The following is a 19,204-nucleotide window of genomic DNA, read 5'->3' as shown; positions in this document are numbered from 1 at the left end:
GAGACTATGCTCTACAACTTTCGTTTAGACTCCGTCGGCTAATTTTGACTTTATTTTTATTAATTATTTTTAGGAGGCCGGGACAGAAAAACTTCGTTATAAATTCATAACTTCTTCGTCCGACGTCCGTTGTCGCCTAACTTTTCATCGTTTCGCTACTAACAACAAGATCTTCGATTCTCGTTTAGATTGTTTCGGCTAAAAACCGCTCGATCTCAAATCGAGTATTCGGGCTGCATCCTGCCCAGTCGAAACTTCAAGAAATCATAACTTCCTCATACGAAGTCAGATTTGGGCGTTCTATATATATTCGGAAACCGCATTTCGACTACTACAACATTATCCAAAGATATCAAGTTTATTTTACACTTAAATTTTGACGCTCATTTTATTCTTAATTCATTAAATTATAATAATTAAGAAAATAAACACATAATCACGTAATTCACATAATTCACAAATAATACATTCTTATTATTTCAAAATTGGGTTACAAAGGTTAACCTAGACTATTACATTGCTAAAAATGGCAAGCCCAGAAACACAGGCGTTACAGAAACTACATCGGACCGAAGTCCGAAACTGACTGCATCGGAACGAAGTCCGGAACTGACTGGGACCTTGTCCCCTGCATCGGACCGAAGTCCGCAACTGACTGAACATAACATAGCATAAACATATCGACTAGCATGAACACATATACTGCATACTGCATCGGACCAGGGTCCGGAACACATAACCAATAACTGAATCACAAAGACATCAAGCAATATAACTACTGCATCGAACCGAGGTTCGGAACTACTGATAACTAAACGGGTCGGCATTGTGGCCGTAGACCCGTTCCTACTGGAAGGAAACTCACCTCGTAATGCTGTCTGCTGAGATACTAACTCTAAAACTGGCTGACTGCTGCTTCGGAACTATCCGACTACAAATCCCAAAAACACTAGATCAGGTACTGATAAATGCCCTCAGGGTAAAATGACTATTTTACCCCTGGTCAAAATCAACTCCATGGTCAAAGTCAATTTTCAGTTGACCGGACTCGCCGAGTCAGGGTGTAGACTCGCCTAGTCCCTCCATTACTAACTCTGACTTTAACTCACCGAGTCCCTTCCCTACTCATTGGTTCACCTTGAACTCACAAATCGAGGAAAAACAGGGGACTCGAGACTCGACTCGTCGAGTCCGAAGAACAACTCGCCGAGTCCTAAGCATGCAAATTCCATACATTCGATTCTAATCCATTTCAGAGCATCTAACTCGTAGATCTAAGCTCCTGGGACTATCTAAACACGTAAAGTTGCTAACTTTACGTGTAACCAAGAAGAAATGAAGCTATTTCACTCAAACTCTACTATTATGGGGTTAATAAGCCAAAACAAAGCCATGGCTGCCAAAAAGGTGATTTCCTTGAGCTCCTGGAGCCCAAGAGAGGCTAGATCAGAAGTATAACTCGATTATAAGGCTTTATCACAAAGGATTTGAGGTTTTTGAGCTTAATACCAACAATTTGGGGACAAATAGATCTATTATATTAATGAACAAGATGGAGACTTTATTACCAGAAAAGATGACCACAAAGGAGTGTGTTCTGGATCTACTTCTTCTTCCTTGAGTTCTTCAACCTTCTCCTTCTTCTACTTGCTCCAAAATGCACCAATAGTTCCTTTATAAGGCAACAATCACTCACACACTCTTCAAGGAGGCTAGGGTTTGATAAGAAATGTTCTGAGGGTGATGGAGGCTAAGTTGGGGCGCAATAAGGTGTTTAAATAGGGTGCAAACCCTTAAAATTAGGGCTTCATCCAGACAGGCGGACACGTCGAGTCCCAGCATATGGACTCGTCGAGTAGCCAACTCAAATTGCGTGATCATCCCGTCTCTACTCGAAGAATCGGGCTACAGACTCATTGAGTACCCCTTAAGAAATGAAAATACTTTATTTAAATTACATACCAGAAATGGGGCGTTACACCCAGCTTCGTGTGGATATAAAGATCACTGAAAACGGATAAGAAACAAAGAAGTTACGAATGTTTGAAGTTGGAAGAAGAACTGCCTCGAGCTGGAATGGAGTCAACAATGTACCTTGTTGATTCCCATGGGCCACGACGTGGCCATACATTGCCACAACGTGGCAACACACAAAAAAACATATTATAATCAGTTTAAAGAGCTCATTTTGATCATTCTTCATGGGGGGTTGATGGGTTTTGAGCACTACATCAATCATATGGTGTACATACAAACCCTAAAGCTTTGGATCTAGTTTGTTTAATGAACATGCAGTAATCATCCAAAGCTCATAAACCCTAGATCTAGCATACAATAATCGAATTAACATATGAATTAGGGTTTAGATCTTACCTTGATTGTTATGTAGCAATAACAATCTCAATTCCTTTTAATCTTGACCTTTGAAAGCTTAGTGCCTCAAATGTTGCACCTCTAATGGAGTCACAAACACCATGAGCAACAAGATGACCTAGGAGAAGGAGGAGGAGCACCAAAAACGTCCAAGAACCCTTAGGGATTACTTCCACACGTTTTTGGGGCATTAGGGGTTCCTTATATAGTTAGGCTATTAGGGTTTTTAACCAGGAAATCCTAATCTGACTGCTTAGGCCCTAAGCAGCCCATGGACTCTCTCCTTAGAAGCCTTGGACGAAATCTAATGGGTTTCCCCATAGATTTCGTCCACGCCAACTTCTATGGAGTCCATTAGCCTATTTATGCAACTATCTTATAATTACACAATCAGTCCCCTTTATTTAATTAATTTCTTTTAGCCACATAATTAATTCTTATTAATTCTTGACTAATATTAATTAAACAATATGATTTTTCTTTTAATATATTATTCATATAATATATTAATAAATCATAATTAATCCTCTTTCTCCTTAGTTCATCCTATCAGTTGCTATGATGAAGGCAACCCCAAAGGACCATGCTCACAATTGGGTCAAGTACATACCAAAATATTTATGGGCTTAGACACCTAATCCAACAGTCTCCCACTTGGATAAGTCTAATAACTATATTGCGTATGACTTCGGAACCTGATCAGCAATCGTAACTTTCAAAAGCCGTTGTCGAACTCTGATCATATCATAACGTGTCCTTTAGATAAGGGATCATATATTCCTCCATTCTAGATATCGTATGAACTGAGACATGGATTTTAATCATACTCGCAGTTCATGTGTTGTTTCCCGATTTCCGATTTATGACGACTGACAACAGACTACAATTGAACACATCAACTTAGTCCCGACTTGGCCAAGCGCTTAGGGTGTCATCACTAAATCATCGAGGGGCCCATAGATATCGCTTTTATCCCACTTTGGGTAAAAGGAATGGATAAACTTTGACTCAATGCTCACTTGTACCTACTCATCAAATCACACACAACAATATGTTTTATAACACCAAGTTACTGGTGCGTTTACATATTATCATGCAACCGACTTGCAGAATACAACTCACACGTCTTGGTTTCAAGAATATAAGATATTATTGTCTCATCAATCACTCGTGATAAAATCCATGAAGCGATCCAAGTGAGTGTGGGTTTAATCCAATGCTCAAATCTTATTCTTAAGCACTCACGAATGTTGTAGCAAACTTTTGCTATGTCTAATACACTTTAGACAATCTACAAACCAATTCATGACAATCTTCTTTCATACCTACTCCTAAAGTATGAGCGACTGTGGAACATTCGAATAATCTTATTATTCAGGAAGTCAAAACATGCAAAGTGAAATACAAGAATAATTGAATCCAATATGGCCCCAAACTTTTGAGTATAAATAAGACACCTTTATTTAATCACCATATTTATGACACATTATTCATTGTATAATTTTTCGGATAATCAACTTATACTTGAATTATAACAACGGTTGTCCCATGCACCAAGCATGCATACTATGTTTACCTATGGTCCTTACTTTGTGAAATAGATCAATTGAAAAACATTTCCAATGATGCTCATTTCACAATCCCTAATCCTTATCATTAGTGTAAGAACACAAAATTTTCGCCACTACTAGAATATGTTAGATTCTAACATTTTATGTAATGATCCTTTTATAATCTTATTGCACAAACGTCACAAAGACTTTGTCAATGAAATTACAAATTTATCTATTGGAGATTATTACAAGACAATTCCATAGATGTGAAGTCTCACATTCAAAGTACATTCCTTTGAACATCCTTCTTGCATAAAAGTTTCTAATCTAGACATAGATTCTCGATATCCAACTCCCAATATGGAAAAATTTCCATATTTAACATACGACAACTCATTATTAATAGAATCATATCTAATTATAATAATTGCATTATGGTCCATTCGTTACTATACTTCCAACTGCCCACAAGTGACCAATCCTTGGCGAACCTTAGATTGTACTTGACAGTTGTTTAATTATTTCAGTCAAATCCGGTTCTAGTCCCTTTTCCCTCTTAATGCCCTAGGCATTTGGAAAATTTTAGAATGGTCGAATATTACAGCATATGCAATCGATCCTATACCTGAAGCGTATGGGACACGATTCATAATGAAAAATGTGATACTTTACCAGTTCCTTGCTATAATATTGCCATATATAGAATCCTTTCAAGTTGAATTTTTCAACATAACGTCCATATATGTCTTTTGACTAAATATTAAAATTTCTCGATCCAAGCTTTTAGATTTCGAAACGAACTATAATATTCTCTCCCTTAATTATAGCAAAACAGCTTTTCAACCCCTGCAACTTTGCAAAGTGAAACTTTTTTTTTCTATAATTAATATTTCTAACATGCAACACTTAAAATAATAATCATGCTCCCACTAACATGATAAGTATATCCATACCAACATAACATTTATGCTCCCACTAGCTTTGACACGTATTCAGAAAACATTTGGACTTCTAGAGAGCAATACTTATTGACATCCAAAGTTCATGTTTCTAATACGATATGCTTCAATAAGCCTTTATCTAAGCTTCTCAAACTCATACATCTTTCCTTAGATAGCTTATATGTGTGTCTAAACAATTTTAGCACTTATAGCACTAAGTCTTAAATGTTTAAACTAATTGTCAAATCTCACAATTCGAACTATAAAGAGGAATGTCGTAATCATAATCAAATTTGAGAACACAATTTACACAATCGCTATCTCCTTAAAATATTCCTAGTGAAAGCGTTTCCTTAGAATCATTTTCATGAAGGAGATAAACCTTATGACACTTTAGATTTTATGGTGTATGTGCTCTTATCCATATGAATTTGTCATAACCATAATCATAAGATAATGTTTGTGTCAAATCCAAACTCTTATGGACATAACTTGTTCATTCTTAATTTCTTGCCATCAAGGGTCCCACCATTGCTTCCAAGTTATTTAGCAGCTCACCTATATTAGTCAACGTACTTTCATTGAACAAGGTATTTGCCCTTATGTAGTCAATTGAGAACTTGTAGAACTCATATGCATAAGTAACTTTACTGGAAAGGCATAGAAATAAAATTTTGTCAACACGATAGGTTACAAACCTTAAGTCGTGTGCTAGTGTTTAATAATAGGTTTACTCTTGATTAGTTCTTGAACCTTTTTCAAGATCATTTAGACTCCCACTGACCTCTTGACATATAAGATTCTTTTGTCAAGAAACATTTCATGACAAACAAATATTCAATAGTTAGTGCAGATTCTTATCAAGATAAACACTACACCCAAGTGGTATTAGTCGGCCTTTGTCTTATCCAATACATCACAATTTACTAATTTCAAACGTGCAAGACTAAGAAAAACAATTTTCTACTTCACATTTGATGAGTGTGTTAGAACTTCTTAAGATGTGTCACTCAAGTCACAATCTTGGAGTATGACTCTAAGACTTGATTGTGGAACGAAGTATGATTCACCTTTTGATTTAACCATTTTAACAATTTCCGATTCTTCTTCTTACCTAGAGGATCAATTGTGATATGGTTTCTCAATCAATAAGACGTTCCTAAAACATGATACAAAAGTACTCTCCCTTCTTTCCAGATTGGAGAAACTTTTATCTTTCTGCCTAGTTGATTCTTCTTATTCGTTTTGCTATTATTGAAACTTTTCAATGATTCAGAATTATACTTAATCTTGTAAGCATAACCACATTTACTAGACTTTTAGTAAATCATGACGAATAATCTTATTGTTCTTTGTGGTGGACTTAACCAGTGCACAACATTGTGTACCAGTTTCCCTAGTCCTTCACTTGACTCTTTGTCAAGGAATTAGTCTTAATTTTCCAAATATAAAGGTTCTCATTCATCATACAATACAAGTTGTATGATTCCAAGTTTCTATCCAACTGAAACTTGGGCGACAAGAATCTTTCTTTATTTGGTAAATTCTCAACATTACCACAAATAACATAACTAAGAATCACATCCATTTCAATATTTCTAGAAATACACAAACATCAATTTTCATACATGCAATTGTAAGGAAATATATAAATAAGACAAAAACCAAAATTTATTTTATCTATAAAAGGTGCGGAAAAACTTGTCCTTACAATGCAATTCAAATGAAAACTATGTTATTACATAATCGTAAGCAATCTATCATAACTCTCTAAGTAGCAGCCAAAAATCCGATCATCGAACCATGCGATCAAAATCCATTTCTTCGGAATCAGACTCAGCACGCTTCTTCCTTTAAGCTTCCTTTCTTTTCTTCAATCCTACAAAACACCAAATGTAATCTTATCACATCATGTATTTAGAATCTCCAAATAGGAACTTAATAGAGTTAGATAGTGGATTTTACCTGAAGCAGAGTCATACATCTTGACTCTCCCATCTCTTATATCTCTCAGGTAGTCATGGCAACTTCGTAACTAATGCCCCCTCTTTTGGCAGTAGAAACATATGGATTCTTCTGGAAATTTACACGAGACTATCTCAGACTTAGCCTTTCTCTTGCGTAAAGAAAACTTTTCTGGACTTCCAATGTTGCCATTTCCCATAGAAGGATGGGACATTGATTTACCATACAAATTTACTTGACCAGTGCACCAAATCATCATTGATTCAGCAACAATAAGCAAATAAGTCAAATCAATGAGGGTCACGTCATGTTCTATCATATAGTACGCTCTAACGAACTTACCATATGAATCGGGAAGTGACTGAAGAACCAAATCAACAGCCAACTTCCTTGAGACATCGACACCCAACATTCCCAGTCTATCAATATGCAACTTCATATCCAAGACATGAGCACATACAAGTTTTCCATCTTTGTGTCTTTTTTCCAATAGGACTTGAGTAACCTTGAACTTTTCAAGTCTTTGAACACGTGGGTCAGGGAGAATTATAGGAGGAGTTGGAGGAAGTGAAGCATGATTTCCATTTCCACAATCCAATCGTGGAACATCATCTTCATGTGGAAAACTTTTTCCAACGGATTCAGGAAGACCATAGTTGTCAGACTTTGATATCTACAAAATGGGAGAAATTCAAGTTAGTTGATTGAGTCCTTAATAAAACACCCAAATGAGATATTAAGGCTAGGACCCAACACAATATTCTACAATTTGGAAGAGGGATGCCGTAATCCAAATTGCAGAACATTTGAAGGTAGGTAAATGACGATTTACCAATTTCCACCATGAAAAAACGAAAAGGAAATTTAAGTTTTAAATGAATTGAAACTCCTAGATCTTTTGAGATTCATTTAACTTTTCAATGGCATGTTTAAATCTCAAGTGTGCCCTTCGTTTGTGACTGGGATGCCGAGGATCACAAACAAGTTGTAAATAACCATGCAAATATACATGGTGCCCCCAATGTTACAGTCACCTAATCGACGTGTCGGTTAACCACACACGATCCATCGATTTATGAAAAACATCGAGTCACCATTTGCCACCTTTGTTTAGAACCCAATTAGTGTGTCGGTTAACCACACACGCTCCGCTAACGTCTTAGCAAGGGTACAAAGTGTAATTTCATGGAATAGCATCAAATCCACATTTTTCCTAAAGTAACTAAGATTTGGGAATTTATAAAAGTGTTTAGTTACTTCGTATTTCATTATACTTATAATGGAAGGTTGTGTCATATCCTACCCGTTCGGCTAACGACCCTCCACTAGTCAAGAGTGTGGTGGGTAAGAGTGGATACCCATTCGATCGCCATTTTATAATCCTAATGTAGTTTGGGTTAGGATTATTAAGAGGTGCTATGGGTATGATGGTGGTTTCTCTTGTGGTTTTTAGGGTGGTAGCCGTTAAGGGGTGTGAATTTTAGTATTATCAACGTTGAATTTAAGAGGTATGATGTACTCTTAAGGTTCCATTCCAACATCTTCAGTGAAAAAGAAAGTAGGGAATGAGGAGATGACTAGAATTTGGAAGGATGAGTGGTATGGAGATTCCATTTTCATGGTTCGGTCCCCCATTTGTTTTCTTTGGCTGATATTTCCACTTCTCGTGTTAGTGATTATTAGGATGAAAATGGACGGCGGTTTGTATGGAGAAGGGAGGTTGATGTTGGTGCTACAAGGGAACAAATAGTTCCTCTGTAGTCAGTCAGTTCATCTGGATACGATGCAAGATACTTGATCGTGGGAGTTAGATACATCTAGATGCTTTTCAAGTAATTCTACTAGACATGTTCTTGATGCAGTTACCCTCCTGGGGCGAAAACTACTTCACATTGGAATACATCTTTAACTATAAAGATAAATATTTTTATTTGGCGATTGTGTTTGAACAGGTTGCCATTTAGGTCCTCTTTGGATTTGAGAGGGGTTAAACTTCCTTTAGTTCTTTGTCCTTGTTGTGTAGAGGTTTCAGGCGATTCTTTATTTTTACAATGTGAGGTAGCGACCCAACTTTAGAGTCGAGTTGCTAGATGGGTTGATTTGGTGATTCCTTCTTTTTCATTTAGTGTAGGAGGTGTTTCTTTGGGTTGATAACACTACAAACATGCTCGTTGTGTGTTGGTTGACATGGTGATTTGCACTTTGATTTGGGTCTTATGGACTTACCGGAAAGAGCTGGGTTTTGGAGATTCCAAACCAAAGAAGGAAATTTTGTTTGATTCCATTGTTTCTTTTTCTTTTAATTGATTCTCAAATAGGAATAAGAGGGGTTGCAAAAACTGGAATTAGTGGATGCAAAACCCTATAATGTAATTTTCTCTTGTTGTTTGCTAGTTGCTTGGTAGTTCCTTAATACAATTTAGCCGTTTTTATAGTCTATATATTAAGAGGGTGTTTGGCAAAGCTTACTTGAAAAGACTTATGACTTTTTGACTTAGAACTTATTTAGTGAAATAAAGAGTTTTTAATAAGGGGTATGTTACTTATCACTTTTTGACTTATCAGAGGTTACCAACAGCTATAAGTTGTTTTTTACCCAAACACTTTTTTTTACTTATACCGATATCAAACCGGTAATAAGTCAAAAAGCTCATTGTTTAAGCTTTGCCAAACACCCTCTAAGACTCCTGCCTATTGTTTCTGTCACCGAATTAATGACTGTATTTGATTGCAATCAACAATAATACATGTTCAACTTGGCTACACAAATTATATACATGGTAAAAGCATACTTATCAACATAACAAATGATACAAATAACAAAATTTTTGGCATTGATCACCATACCAAAACATTTATTACAGCATATAAGCATATAAATAAATATGTAATAAACACTAACTATGTTCTTTTGTTTCTCTTTTTTTTTTCTTTTTTTTAAAAATATAATATATTTGTTTTGTAAAGTCTAAAGCAGACGAGGGAGATGACAGGAATACCTAATTGACCGATGAGCATCAAGAGCATTTAGTAAAGCAACATCAACTCTCTCCCCTCTAAGATATATGGAATCATACAAGTGATGCGTGAAATGGGATAGATCTTCCTCATCATCATCATCCCAGATCAACGTCCCTCGACCTCCTGCTACACCCGGAGTGGGTGTCTCTCTCTCCATTGTCATGTCTTCCCATTCACTCCCTGGGCTCATGGGCCCCACTGTCATCACATCTTCATCTTCTAAGTCCTCCACCCCGATCTCAAATTTAACTCTCTCCAGTTCAGTTAAGTTGAAAGATCCATGGAATGATGTTAAGTGTGTTTGTGTTTCTTCAGGCTGTATTGTAGGGCAAATAACGGCTTTAGCACCCGAGTCTAGAAATGCCTTTATTAAAGCTGTCGTTGGCCCATATAGGCCCGTGTATATTATAATTCTATCTCTCCAACCACCAACCTACACCAACCAACCAAAACAAAACTACATTTTGTCATTCTAAGTAATTAAAATACATTTTTACAAGAGAAATAACCCAAAAAAGGCCAAAGTATAAATAAAGTAAGTCAGAATTGGAGTAAAACACACCCACCATCCAACGAACATCTGGTGGAGCCAAGTGCATAGAAGGAACAGTCCTACGAAACATGTAAGCTCCAAATTCTTGACCTTCTTCATTAACCTTCACACACACATCATTATATTACAAGTTTTGGAAGGGCATTCATGTCTTTTTTTTTTTTTTTGGACACATGAGACTGGGTCCCACAAACACAGTGTTTTGTTTTGTGATGTTTTATGGGGTAAGGAATTAAAGAGACCTGAGTTTGGCGGCCTATGTACTGATGGACAACAACCCCGATCTGGAAGTAGGGCCTACAGGCAACCAAATCAGCAACACAAGAGATGTTTGAAATGTCTGACATGTAACGCCTACGCCCCCCTTTCAACATCGACTGAAAACTATATTTCACTTTTTCCAGAAACTTCTCTGCCAGCTCACCCGGTTCAGCAACCACAAATACATCATTTTTCCAACTGCCCACAACATACACTATATGTCTTTACTTATCTTATATCTCACTTAATTATTAACTGCCTAAAATTTTCTCTATACTGTATTGCTCATGTTTAAACAATTTAGCAATTTAAAAAAAAAAAAAATTGCTAAAAGGGTCAAACAAGTTAAAACTCACACATGGCGAGTGTGTACATTCTACAAACTAACCTCATAGCTAAAGTTTACTTTAATAAAAAATAATTAATTATTTTAATTTTTCAATAATAGCTTTTGTTGTCGCGTTACAAATATTTATTATTTACTAGATACAAAAAAACAAAATAGACAACAAGCCATTTTGACCGTTTTCTCAATCCGCTCATATACAACGTTGTTGGGAAAGAGGTGAAACACATTTTTCTTTCTTTGGATAGTGTTTTTTATTTTAAAAAAAAAAAAACATTATCTAAAGAAAGAAAAATGCTCGCTTGTTTTTTTTTCAGTAAATATGCAACCCTATTTCACTCTAGGACCAAAATATTGTAACAAGACCTGTTACCTCATAATGCTACACACACACACCGATTGAATGCTTATTTATGCAACAAGATTTTACCTTTTTTTTTACCAATTTATGCAACCGACATGAATTATACAGCACCTTCAAGCGGTTAACAAGTTACTATGCAGCCAAATATTTGCATCTTATAAATTGAAACACTTTTTCTCACAAATTGGGTAAAAAAATAAGATTGAAACCTGGTTGCATAAATGGGTATTGAATCTATATTGGTTAATGAAGGAAGAAAGAATGAAAGAACCTTAAAATGGATCCATTTGAATCGTTTTGAAGAGCCAAATGAACAACTCCAACCTGTGGTGAATTCTGTAACTTGTCATGTAGGTATCGAATTGGCTCTGAGAGCTTTCTTAGTGTTGTTGGTGATTCTAAGGGGGGTAGTGGGGCACAACTTTTATCTGTAAAGTTTCCATCAAGACCTAAGTGGGGCCCGGGCCCAGTATCAGAACCAAAGAGACGTGAGCTTGATGGGAAGCTTGCAGTGAACAATGGTGATGATGTAGGTGGAGAGGGAGATGATAACGATGATGATGATGATGATGATGTCACATCCATGAGAAATATTTTTATTCCATTCCCTGAACAAAATGTCTCGAGTGATTGAATATGGCTGCTTAAGTTTTTTCGAGAATCAGGGGAATTTGAAGCCTTCACTAGTAGCACGTAGCGTCTCCAACCTAAACAAGGTCCATTTTCACCTGAAAATATTATATGCAAATCCAACCTTAAACATCATTCATCAGAGTTCTTACAAATAGAAAATGTAATGTAATTTATTATTATTATTATTGTATACAACAGTTAATGAGAAAAAGAAAAAACAAGATTTCATGCAGCAATCCAATCGTACCTATATTTAGGCGCCTTGGCTTGAGGAACTGTGGAGAGTTTAGAATGTCAGGTATTTTTCCATCCTTATAATTCTGCAACAATTTTTCACACACTTGTTTAAAAGCTGAAGAGTTGTTCTCAATATAATCATTAGTGGCTGCTTCCAATTTAAGCCATATCGTAGGATCAGTCTCATCCAACTCCATATCACAACGTTCATCCACTGTAAAACACACCACAAACACCAATCTACTTTTATGGATTTCTTTATATATATATACATAAAGAAGAATTTAAAATGGATTAGATAATTAGAGAAAAGGTTATTGGACCTGGATTGAATCGAAAATACTGAATATCAGGAATCATGGTGAGCAATGTGCTTAACATATGTTCGATCCTCTCAACTGAACATGCACTTTCAACCAACACTTGCCCAGTATCCAAATAACGCCACCCACCTTTTCGAACCTTGAATCAGAAAAAAAAAAAAAAGATGAATAAATATTTATTTATGTAAAGTATTGAAATTTGGTGTATTAATAATTACCTTAGTTGGAACAGAACAACAACCAACTGAAACTAAGGTGTCAATTTTTGCATCTGGCCATAACAGTTGTGCTTCTCGTATTGCAAAAATAGTAGGATTATTTGCAACAATCGCACCATCTTGCCACCGAAATATACCTAAAAATAATCGCACTTGATTATTTCTATAACCTTCACAAATTAATTCTAGTCTTGAACACCACTTCAACTCTCAACATATAATGTTTGAACCTTATTTTTATGATTCTATTAAGTCATTCTTTCTGCAAAAAGAGACACTCAAATATAGCTTACCGGATTACAATGTTTATTTTTATTTTTTGACTTAATAGAAAAAGTCAGGGAAATGAGGCTTTCCTCATTAAGTCCAAACTTTTTACAAATTAATTTCTTCATCTCATACCATCAGTGTAATCATCAAGATAATATGGAGCTGCAGATGATGCTCTAATAGCTTGCCATAAATGATGTCTACAGCTTCCCATATAAGCACCACGTTTGTATCCAATTTGAGCACCATTAGTTGATGTTACAGATCCCCCACTTGTTGCTGCTAAATTTTCTGCAATTGTCAAAGGTGCTTCTAGTGTCCCTGCAGGATACTTCACTTCCAATGCACATATATTAATCACCAAAGAGTCAAAAATAGCAACCTACTTTCACTTATTTGTGTAATAATAAACAGATGAAAGAAAGTGTGTTGCTATTTCTTTCGTTCAAACTAAAAAAAGAAACATAGTGAAAACCTGATAGTTGCGGAATATAAATGGCTGAGAAGGCGACACGCTGACTAAAGTCGATATTACAATAACTTTGGGAATGTTTTTCACTGCTGAGTCTATTAAGAGATCTCCATCCTCTTCTGCACACATCTCTTTCAATAATCTCTCAAATTCATCAGCGCTGTGCTGGACACAGATATGAAACTAGATTAGATTTAGCAAATAATCATTAAATCAGAAATTTTTTTGTTTTGGTGAGTGACTATATAGAAAAGTAAAAAGGGAGAACTTTGCATACTTTAGATCCATGTACAACAACTCTAAAATTTTGTGATGAACTTTTGTAAAGCTGATCAAACTTCTCTCTCCAAGTTGCTGCTTCGTTATCCCTTGGAACGGGTTCCGCAAAAACAAGTTTTCCTTTAGATTTGTAGAGAAATCAATTGTAAAGAAAAACAAGTGTGTTAGCATAGTCGCATGCATAAGGCTCCATTTATTTGGTTATGCAGGACAGGTTGTACTGCATTTGACATGCATTAGACTAGGACTGATACTCATGTCAATCGAATAAAAATTGGATTTTTTTGTACCACCCAAAAAGAGTAAATTACACGAATGATCCCTATGGTTTGGGGTAATTTGTGCGTTTGGTCCCTAACTTATTTTTTTTAACTCGGAAAGTCCCTGCTGTTTGTTTTTGTTATGGGCTTGGTCCCTACTGTTTGTTTTTGTTACGCGCTTGGTCCCTGTCTTACCTAAAATGACTATTATTTAAATAGGAAAAAATGGTGGGGTAAGTAAGATAAGGTGATGAGGATGGGGTTGAGTGTGTATTTATTTAAATAAATTAAAAAATCAAGGGCAAAATAGTCTTTTTAGGTAAGAGAGGGACCAAGCGCGTAACAAAAACAAACAGTAGGGACCTTCTGAGTTAAAAAAATAAGTTAGGGATCAAACGCGCAAATTACCCTAAACCATAGGGACCATTCGTGTAAATTACTCCACCCAAAAAGGTAGAAAAGGGATTCTCCCTCGATCTTTGGTCTGTGTAAAAGACGAAAATGCCATCTCCATCATCATTGAAAATATCCCTAGAAAGTCTGTCTAGTCTTGTCCCATGTAACAAACGCAGCCTTATGGCTGCGTTTGTTGATCGAGACTGGATTGGACTGGACATGCTTTCTAGGGTTATTTTTAATGATGATGGAGATGGCATTTTCGTCTTTTGCATAGACCAAAGATCGAGAGAGAATCCCTTTTCCACATTTTTGGGCGGTACAAAAAATTGCAATTTTTTTTTTTCGATGGACATGAGTATCAGTCATAGTCTAATGCATGCCAAATGCAGTACAACTAATTCATGTCATGAGGCCATAGCCGACCTAGATTTTTGTATATGTCTTCACATTTTTCCAAGGACATGAGTTTAATTCCAAGAGCAACAGCAAGCATGCCACCGGTTGAAGTGCCACATATAAGGTCAAACATCTCATGTATCTGCTTCCCTGTTCCCTTCTCAATTTCCTTAAGAATTTGAACAGTCGCAAGACCTTTCATCCCACCTCCATCCATTGTAAGTATACGCAGTCCTTGCTTTGGTACCTGTCTTCCTTTGATACAACGCCTCAGACTCTCATTCTCCCCTATATAATAATAATACACTATTTAATATAACCATAAATCAAATAATATATTCATAGAAAATCACTAAGCAAAACCCACCGAGAATCGCAAGAACACGAGCTGCAGCTTTCCTCACACGTAACTCAAATGCAACTGTAAGCCGTAAAAGAAGATCCCTCAAACTTTCAGAAGCAACAAGCATCAGCCTGTTCTCTAAACAGAAGGCTAAGTTCCCAATAGCTAGTAAAGACGCCCTTTGTACCTAATTAATTAACCATTAATAAACTCATTCAGCACTTTTACTTCATCCACACGAAAGAAAAAAAAAAAATAATGTTCACCTCAGGATCTTTATGTGCGCATAAGATTTTTAACGATCTCACCACATCCTTGTTCATCATCTTTTGGGCGACTGTATCAGAGACAAACCCTAATTTTGCTACAACTTGCAAAACAGATTTCAGCTCTTGAGGGCCCGCAGAATTCAAAACTCTTTGAATGGGTTGCATGATGTCACATTTCATCAACTGAAGTGATACAGATACATCCGAGGCAAGAGAGGTAAGTGCAGAACACGCTTGCTCAACCTATATATATAACACAGAGTAGTACATATATACATGATACAACTAATTACAAGGAAAAAATATAAATATATGATAAAAATGGCAACTGAACTAACCACGTGATGGTTTTCGCTACTTATCATGCTGATGAGCTGGCGAACTGCATTTTCATCTTTACCAATAACCACACGGTTTCCTTCATCTTGCATCATCTTTGCAAGGGCTGATGCAAGCAAAGAATGGTGGCATGAAGAATAACGAAATATAAGTGCAAAAAAGGCACTCAGCTTGTGTCGCGAAGAGAAGTATGAACTATTCTCCATCTGCATTCCATCTTAATACAAGTTACACACTGACACTGACACTGACAAAATGATAGCACCAAAGAAAAGCATGTCATCATCCAAATATATTATTACCTCTATCTGCACATTGACTGATCTCAGATGGTCATCTGCAACTATACGGATGTTTGCAAGAGAAAGGTGACGAAGTTGGTGCAAAGGCAAAATTTGGGGAAGAAATTCAAGCGGATTACCAAATAGCCTGAGAACACGTAATTCTGCCATGGCCCTGCATAAACAAAAAGGTCAAAATAATATTTATCATTTTTTCTAAATAATATGCTACAAAATTTATTTATAATCGAGTCACCTGAAATCAAAAAGAGGACAGATGAGCTTATTGTGTTCAAGTGATAACTCCACGAGTCCAATGCACCTCCTGAGTTCAACTGTTTGTGGTTCAAACAAAAAAGGCACATGTCACAAGCTGTAAATCGGTCCTATACACCTACATAAATTGGATATAACTTCTCAGGAAAATAGGAAAATCGATATTTTATATATGTATATATGTATATATGATATATGTATACACACACACACATACAAGTGTACCTGGTACTGAAACTAACATGTTGTAGTCAACCGTGAGTACTTTAAGGCTTTTCATGTCACCAACTTCTGGGGGTAAATTTGACAGCTTGTTGTTATCAAGATATAGCTTCTCAAGAAGTGGCAGTTTAGTCAACTCTACTGGAAGTGTCTGAAAATATAAATGAGGGCAAATTTGTAAAAAGTTTGAAGCCTTGATCGTTTTTAAAAAACACTATGGCCTACAACATCTTTACACTAAATAATACAAGTATAACAAAATGTTATTAACTTTGCTAATATAGAAATACACCCTTTTGCCATGCAAAACCTTTTCACTAATAATATTTTCCATTGTATCCACATGGGTTAAATGGAAAAATAGAAATGTGGTTTTGTTGATTTGTTTATTGTAGCATCTTAGTTTTATTTCTTCCTACTACAACATTGTACTTTGAACATTTATCCAAGTATATTAAGGTCATCCACTACAAAACAATGAACAATTTTCATTGGTGCAATTTGGTAGATTTTTTCAAAGTATAATGTCCTAATAAACATTGAATGTATAATGCTACAACTCGGTAGATATCTCACACTACAATGTCTTAATAAGAAAAAAAACTGAAACTATAATGTTGTAGTAGAAAGAAATGAAAGTGTGATGTTATATGAAGGTGAAGGTGTAAATGAACTGAAACTACATTATATGAAGGTGACCAACAGCTCATTGTTTACCATAGTGAATTTATATTGAATAACGATTCTTCATTAATAGACTCAAAACTTCATCTTTAAATAATCAGAAAGCAAGAGCAGGATACACAAAAACTAGAAACTAAATCCTAATAATCAGATAATCACTTCCAAAATAAGACCAAATATGCATTTAATTAGTATTCTTGGTAGTCCAACAAACATTCAACTAATCGGAAACAAAAATCAATAGGAACTTGAATATAAAAATTTGTCAAAATTACATTTGGTGAAAAAACTGTGTCAAAAAAGAGGTAGATTTGGAGATTATTTGAAACTAGTTCTTGGATCTTAATGGGTGAAGAAGATGATGACAAAAAAATGACTTGGTGTATGTGAAAAAATAAAAAATCAATTAAATAGGACAAACTGAAAAGTAAAGTTGTTGCTTTATCATCTTAAATTTTAAAATAAAGATCAAATCGACAATATAAATACTTGAATTCTAATAAAAATTCATGTAAGCAAAATGTTGTCACCTAGATGCCATCTACTCATTTGAATATTTGACTTGTTCAAGTCAGAAGCTTTTTGAAAGTTGTAAGAAAAAGAAGATACAATAATATTAAGTCAAATAATTTGAGAAATAAGTTTTGTAGGAGCAAGAAATTAAAAAGCTTACAGACAAACCGCAGCTGTAGAGGCTGACGACAGTAACATTCGTCCAATGATCAGCAATAAATCTCACCCCTACCACAACAGCTTGACCCGTACCCGTACCCGTACCCATACCCGACCCAGAGGCGGCTGCAAAATCTGATTGCATCAACTTAGTAAGGACGCCCATTCCATCATACTGTTGGCCGGACCCTCCGACCCGTGACATGGCAACCGCCCTAAGTGGATCTCTCTGCTTCACAACCTTCATACCCACACGCACCAAATCCCCACCGGAATCATCACATGCTGTTTCCGACAACGTGATCACCACCGTATCTTGCGGCAAAGGCAAAGCTACCATTACCTGAGACTGAAGCCTCAATGCAACCTGACCATCGTCATCGGCGGCATTCCAATCGAGATCGATTCGAAACCCTAACTCTTGGTCGTTACAAATGTGGTTGTCTTTTTCCGACGATAAACTCGACGAAGGCGGTGATGATGATGAAGGCGAACGGTTTTGATCATCTATTGTTTCCTCTATACCGTAATGTAATGATAGATGAAACACATCAGATGGCCTCTTCCAACCTAATCCCCACGACATTGTATATCAACACAAAATTTCCCTCATGCAGAGACGATCATCGATCGAAATTTGGATCTTTTAACAACATTTCGTGCTTTTGGACAAATCGATTGAAGAATTGTAGGGCTTAACCGAAGCATTTACAATGGTATATGATTATTTTCAAGGATCGTGATTCAAAACCAAGGATGATATGATACGAAACCGCCATTCCAGTAAAGTTGATCATCTACTTCGTCTTGTAATTTCCGGAGAGTTTATTGGTTCTTTGAACTATTTTAAAAATAGTCCTTTCACTATCTCTAAAACTACACCTTCTACCTAAATCCCTCCTACTAATAAGAATGTCATATTAAAAAATATTAAAAAAAGGGGAGAATTTCATATATGCCCTTGTTAAACATCAAAATATTATATTTATCCAACTTAATTTTTAAATATCATATTTACCCTTTATAAAATTTCTAAATATCATATTTACCCTTTATAAAATTTCAAAATATCATATATATCATTTTTAAACATCAAAATATCATATATATGTACTTCTTAAATATCAAAATATCGTATATGTACTTTTTAAACATCAAAATATCAATGGTAATATCTAAAATATCATCCATCTACAACATGATAATAATGAAAAACAACAAAAACTAAACAATCAAAATATACATTCCATAGAG

The 19,204-nt window shown here is 35.7% G+C and overlaps 1 protein-coding gene across 1 annotated transcript; it reads right to left on the bottom strand.

The window, feature by feature from the left end:
* Nucleotides 1-8,267: 8,267 nt before the first annotated feature.
* Nucleotides 8,268-18,733, bottom strand: LOC145050177 (phospholipase A I-like). Its single transcript, XM_078998469.1, has 18 exons — nt 17,952-18,733; nt 16,598-16,745; nt 16,353-16,431; nt 16,118-16,271; nt 15,815-16,021; nt 15,474-15,719; nt 15,232-15,394; nt 14,892-15,152; nt 13,808-13,929; nt 13,534-13,695; nt 13,191-13,389; nt 12,789-12,925; nt 12,571-12,709; nt 12,258-12,461; nt 11,649-12,105; nt 10,649-10,865; nt 10,420-10,509; nt 8,268-10,286 (listed from the first exon to the last, which is right to left on the bottom strand). Exons 1-18 carry the CDS (start codon nt 18,534-18,536, stop codon nt 9,801-9,803), a joined length of 4,056 nt encoding a protein of 1,351 aa, XP_078854595.1. The 5' UTR covers nt 18,537-18,733; the 3' UTR covers nt 8,268-9,800.
* Nucleotides 18,734-19,204: the final 471 nt, after the last annotated feature.

This window comes from Lactuca serriola, chromosome 1 (assembly GCF_051521515.1).
Source record: "Lactuca serriola cultivar US96UC23 chromosome 1, Lser_US96UC23_V15, whole genome shotgun sequence".
Lineage (NCBI taxonomy): Eukaryota > Viridiplantae > Streptophyta > Magnoliopsida > Asterales > Asteraceae > Lactuca > Lactuca serriola.
The sequence above is the reverse complement of the archived record's forward strand: the minus strand, read 5'-3'. Positions and strand labels throughout refer to the sequence as shown.

Coding starts and splice junctions, on each gene's coding strand:
- LOC145050177 (XM_078998469.1), bottom strand. CDS start 18,536: ATGTCGTGGGGATTAGGTTGGAAGAGGCCATCTGATGTGTTTCATCTA. Junction 16,746..17,951: donor TCTACAGCTGCGGTTTGTCT/GTAAGCTTTTTA, acceptor TTATATTTTCAG/ACACTTCCAGTAGAGTTGAC. Junction 16,022..16,117: donor CAGTCAATGTGCAGATAGAG/GTAATAATATAT, acceptor GATGGAATGCAG/ATGGAGAATAGTTCATACTT.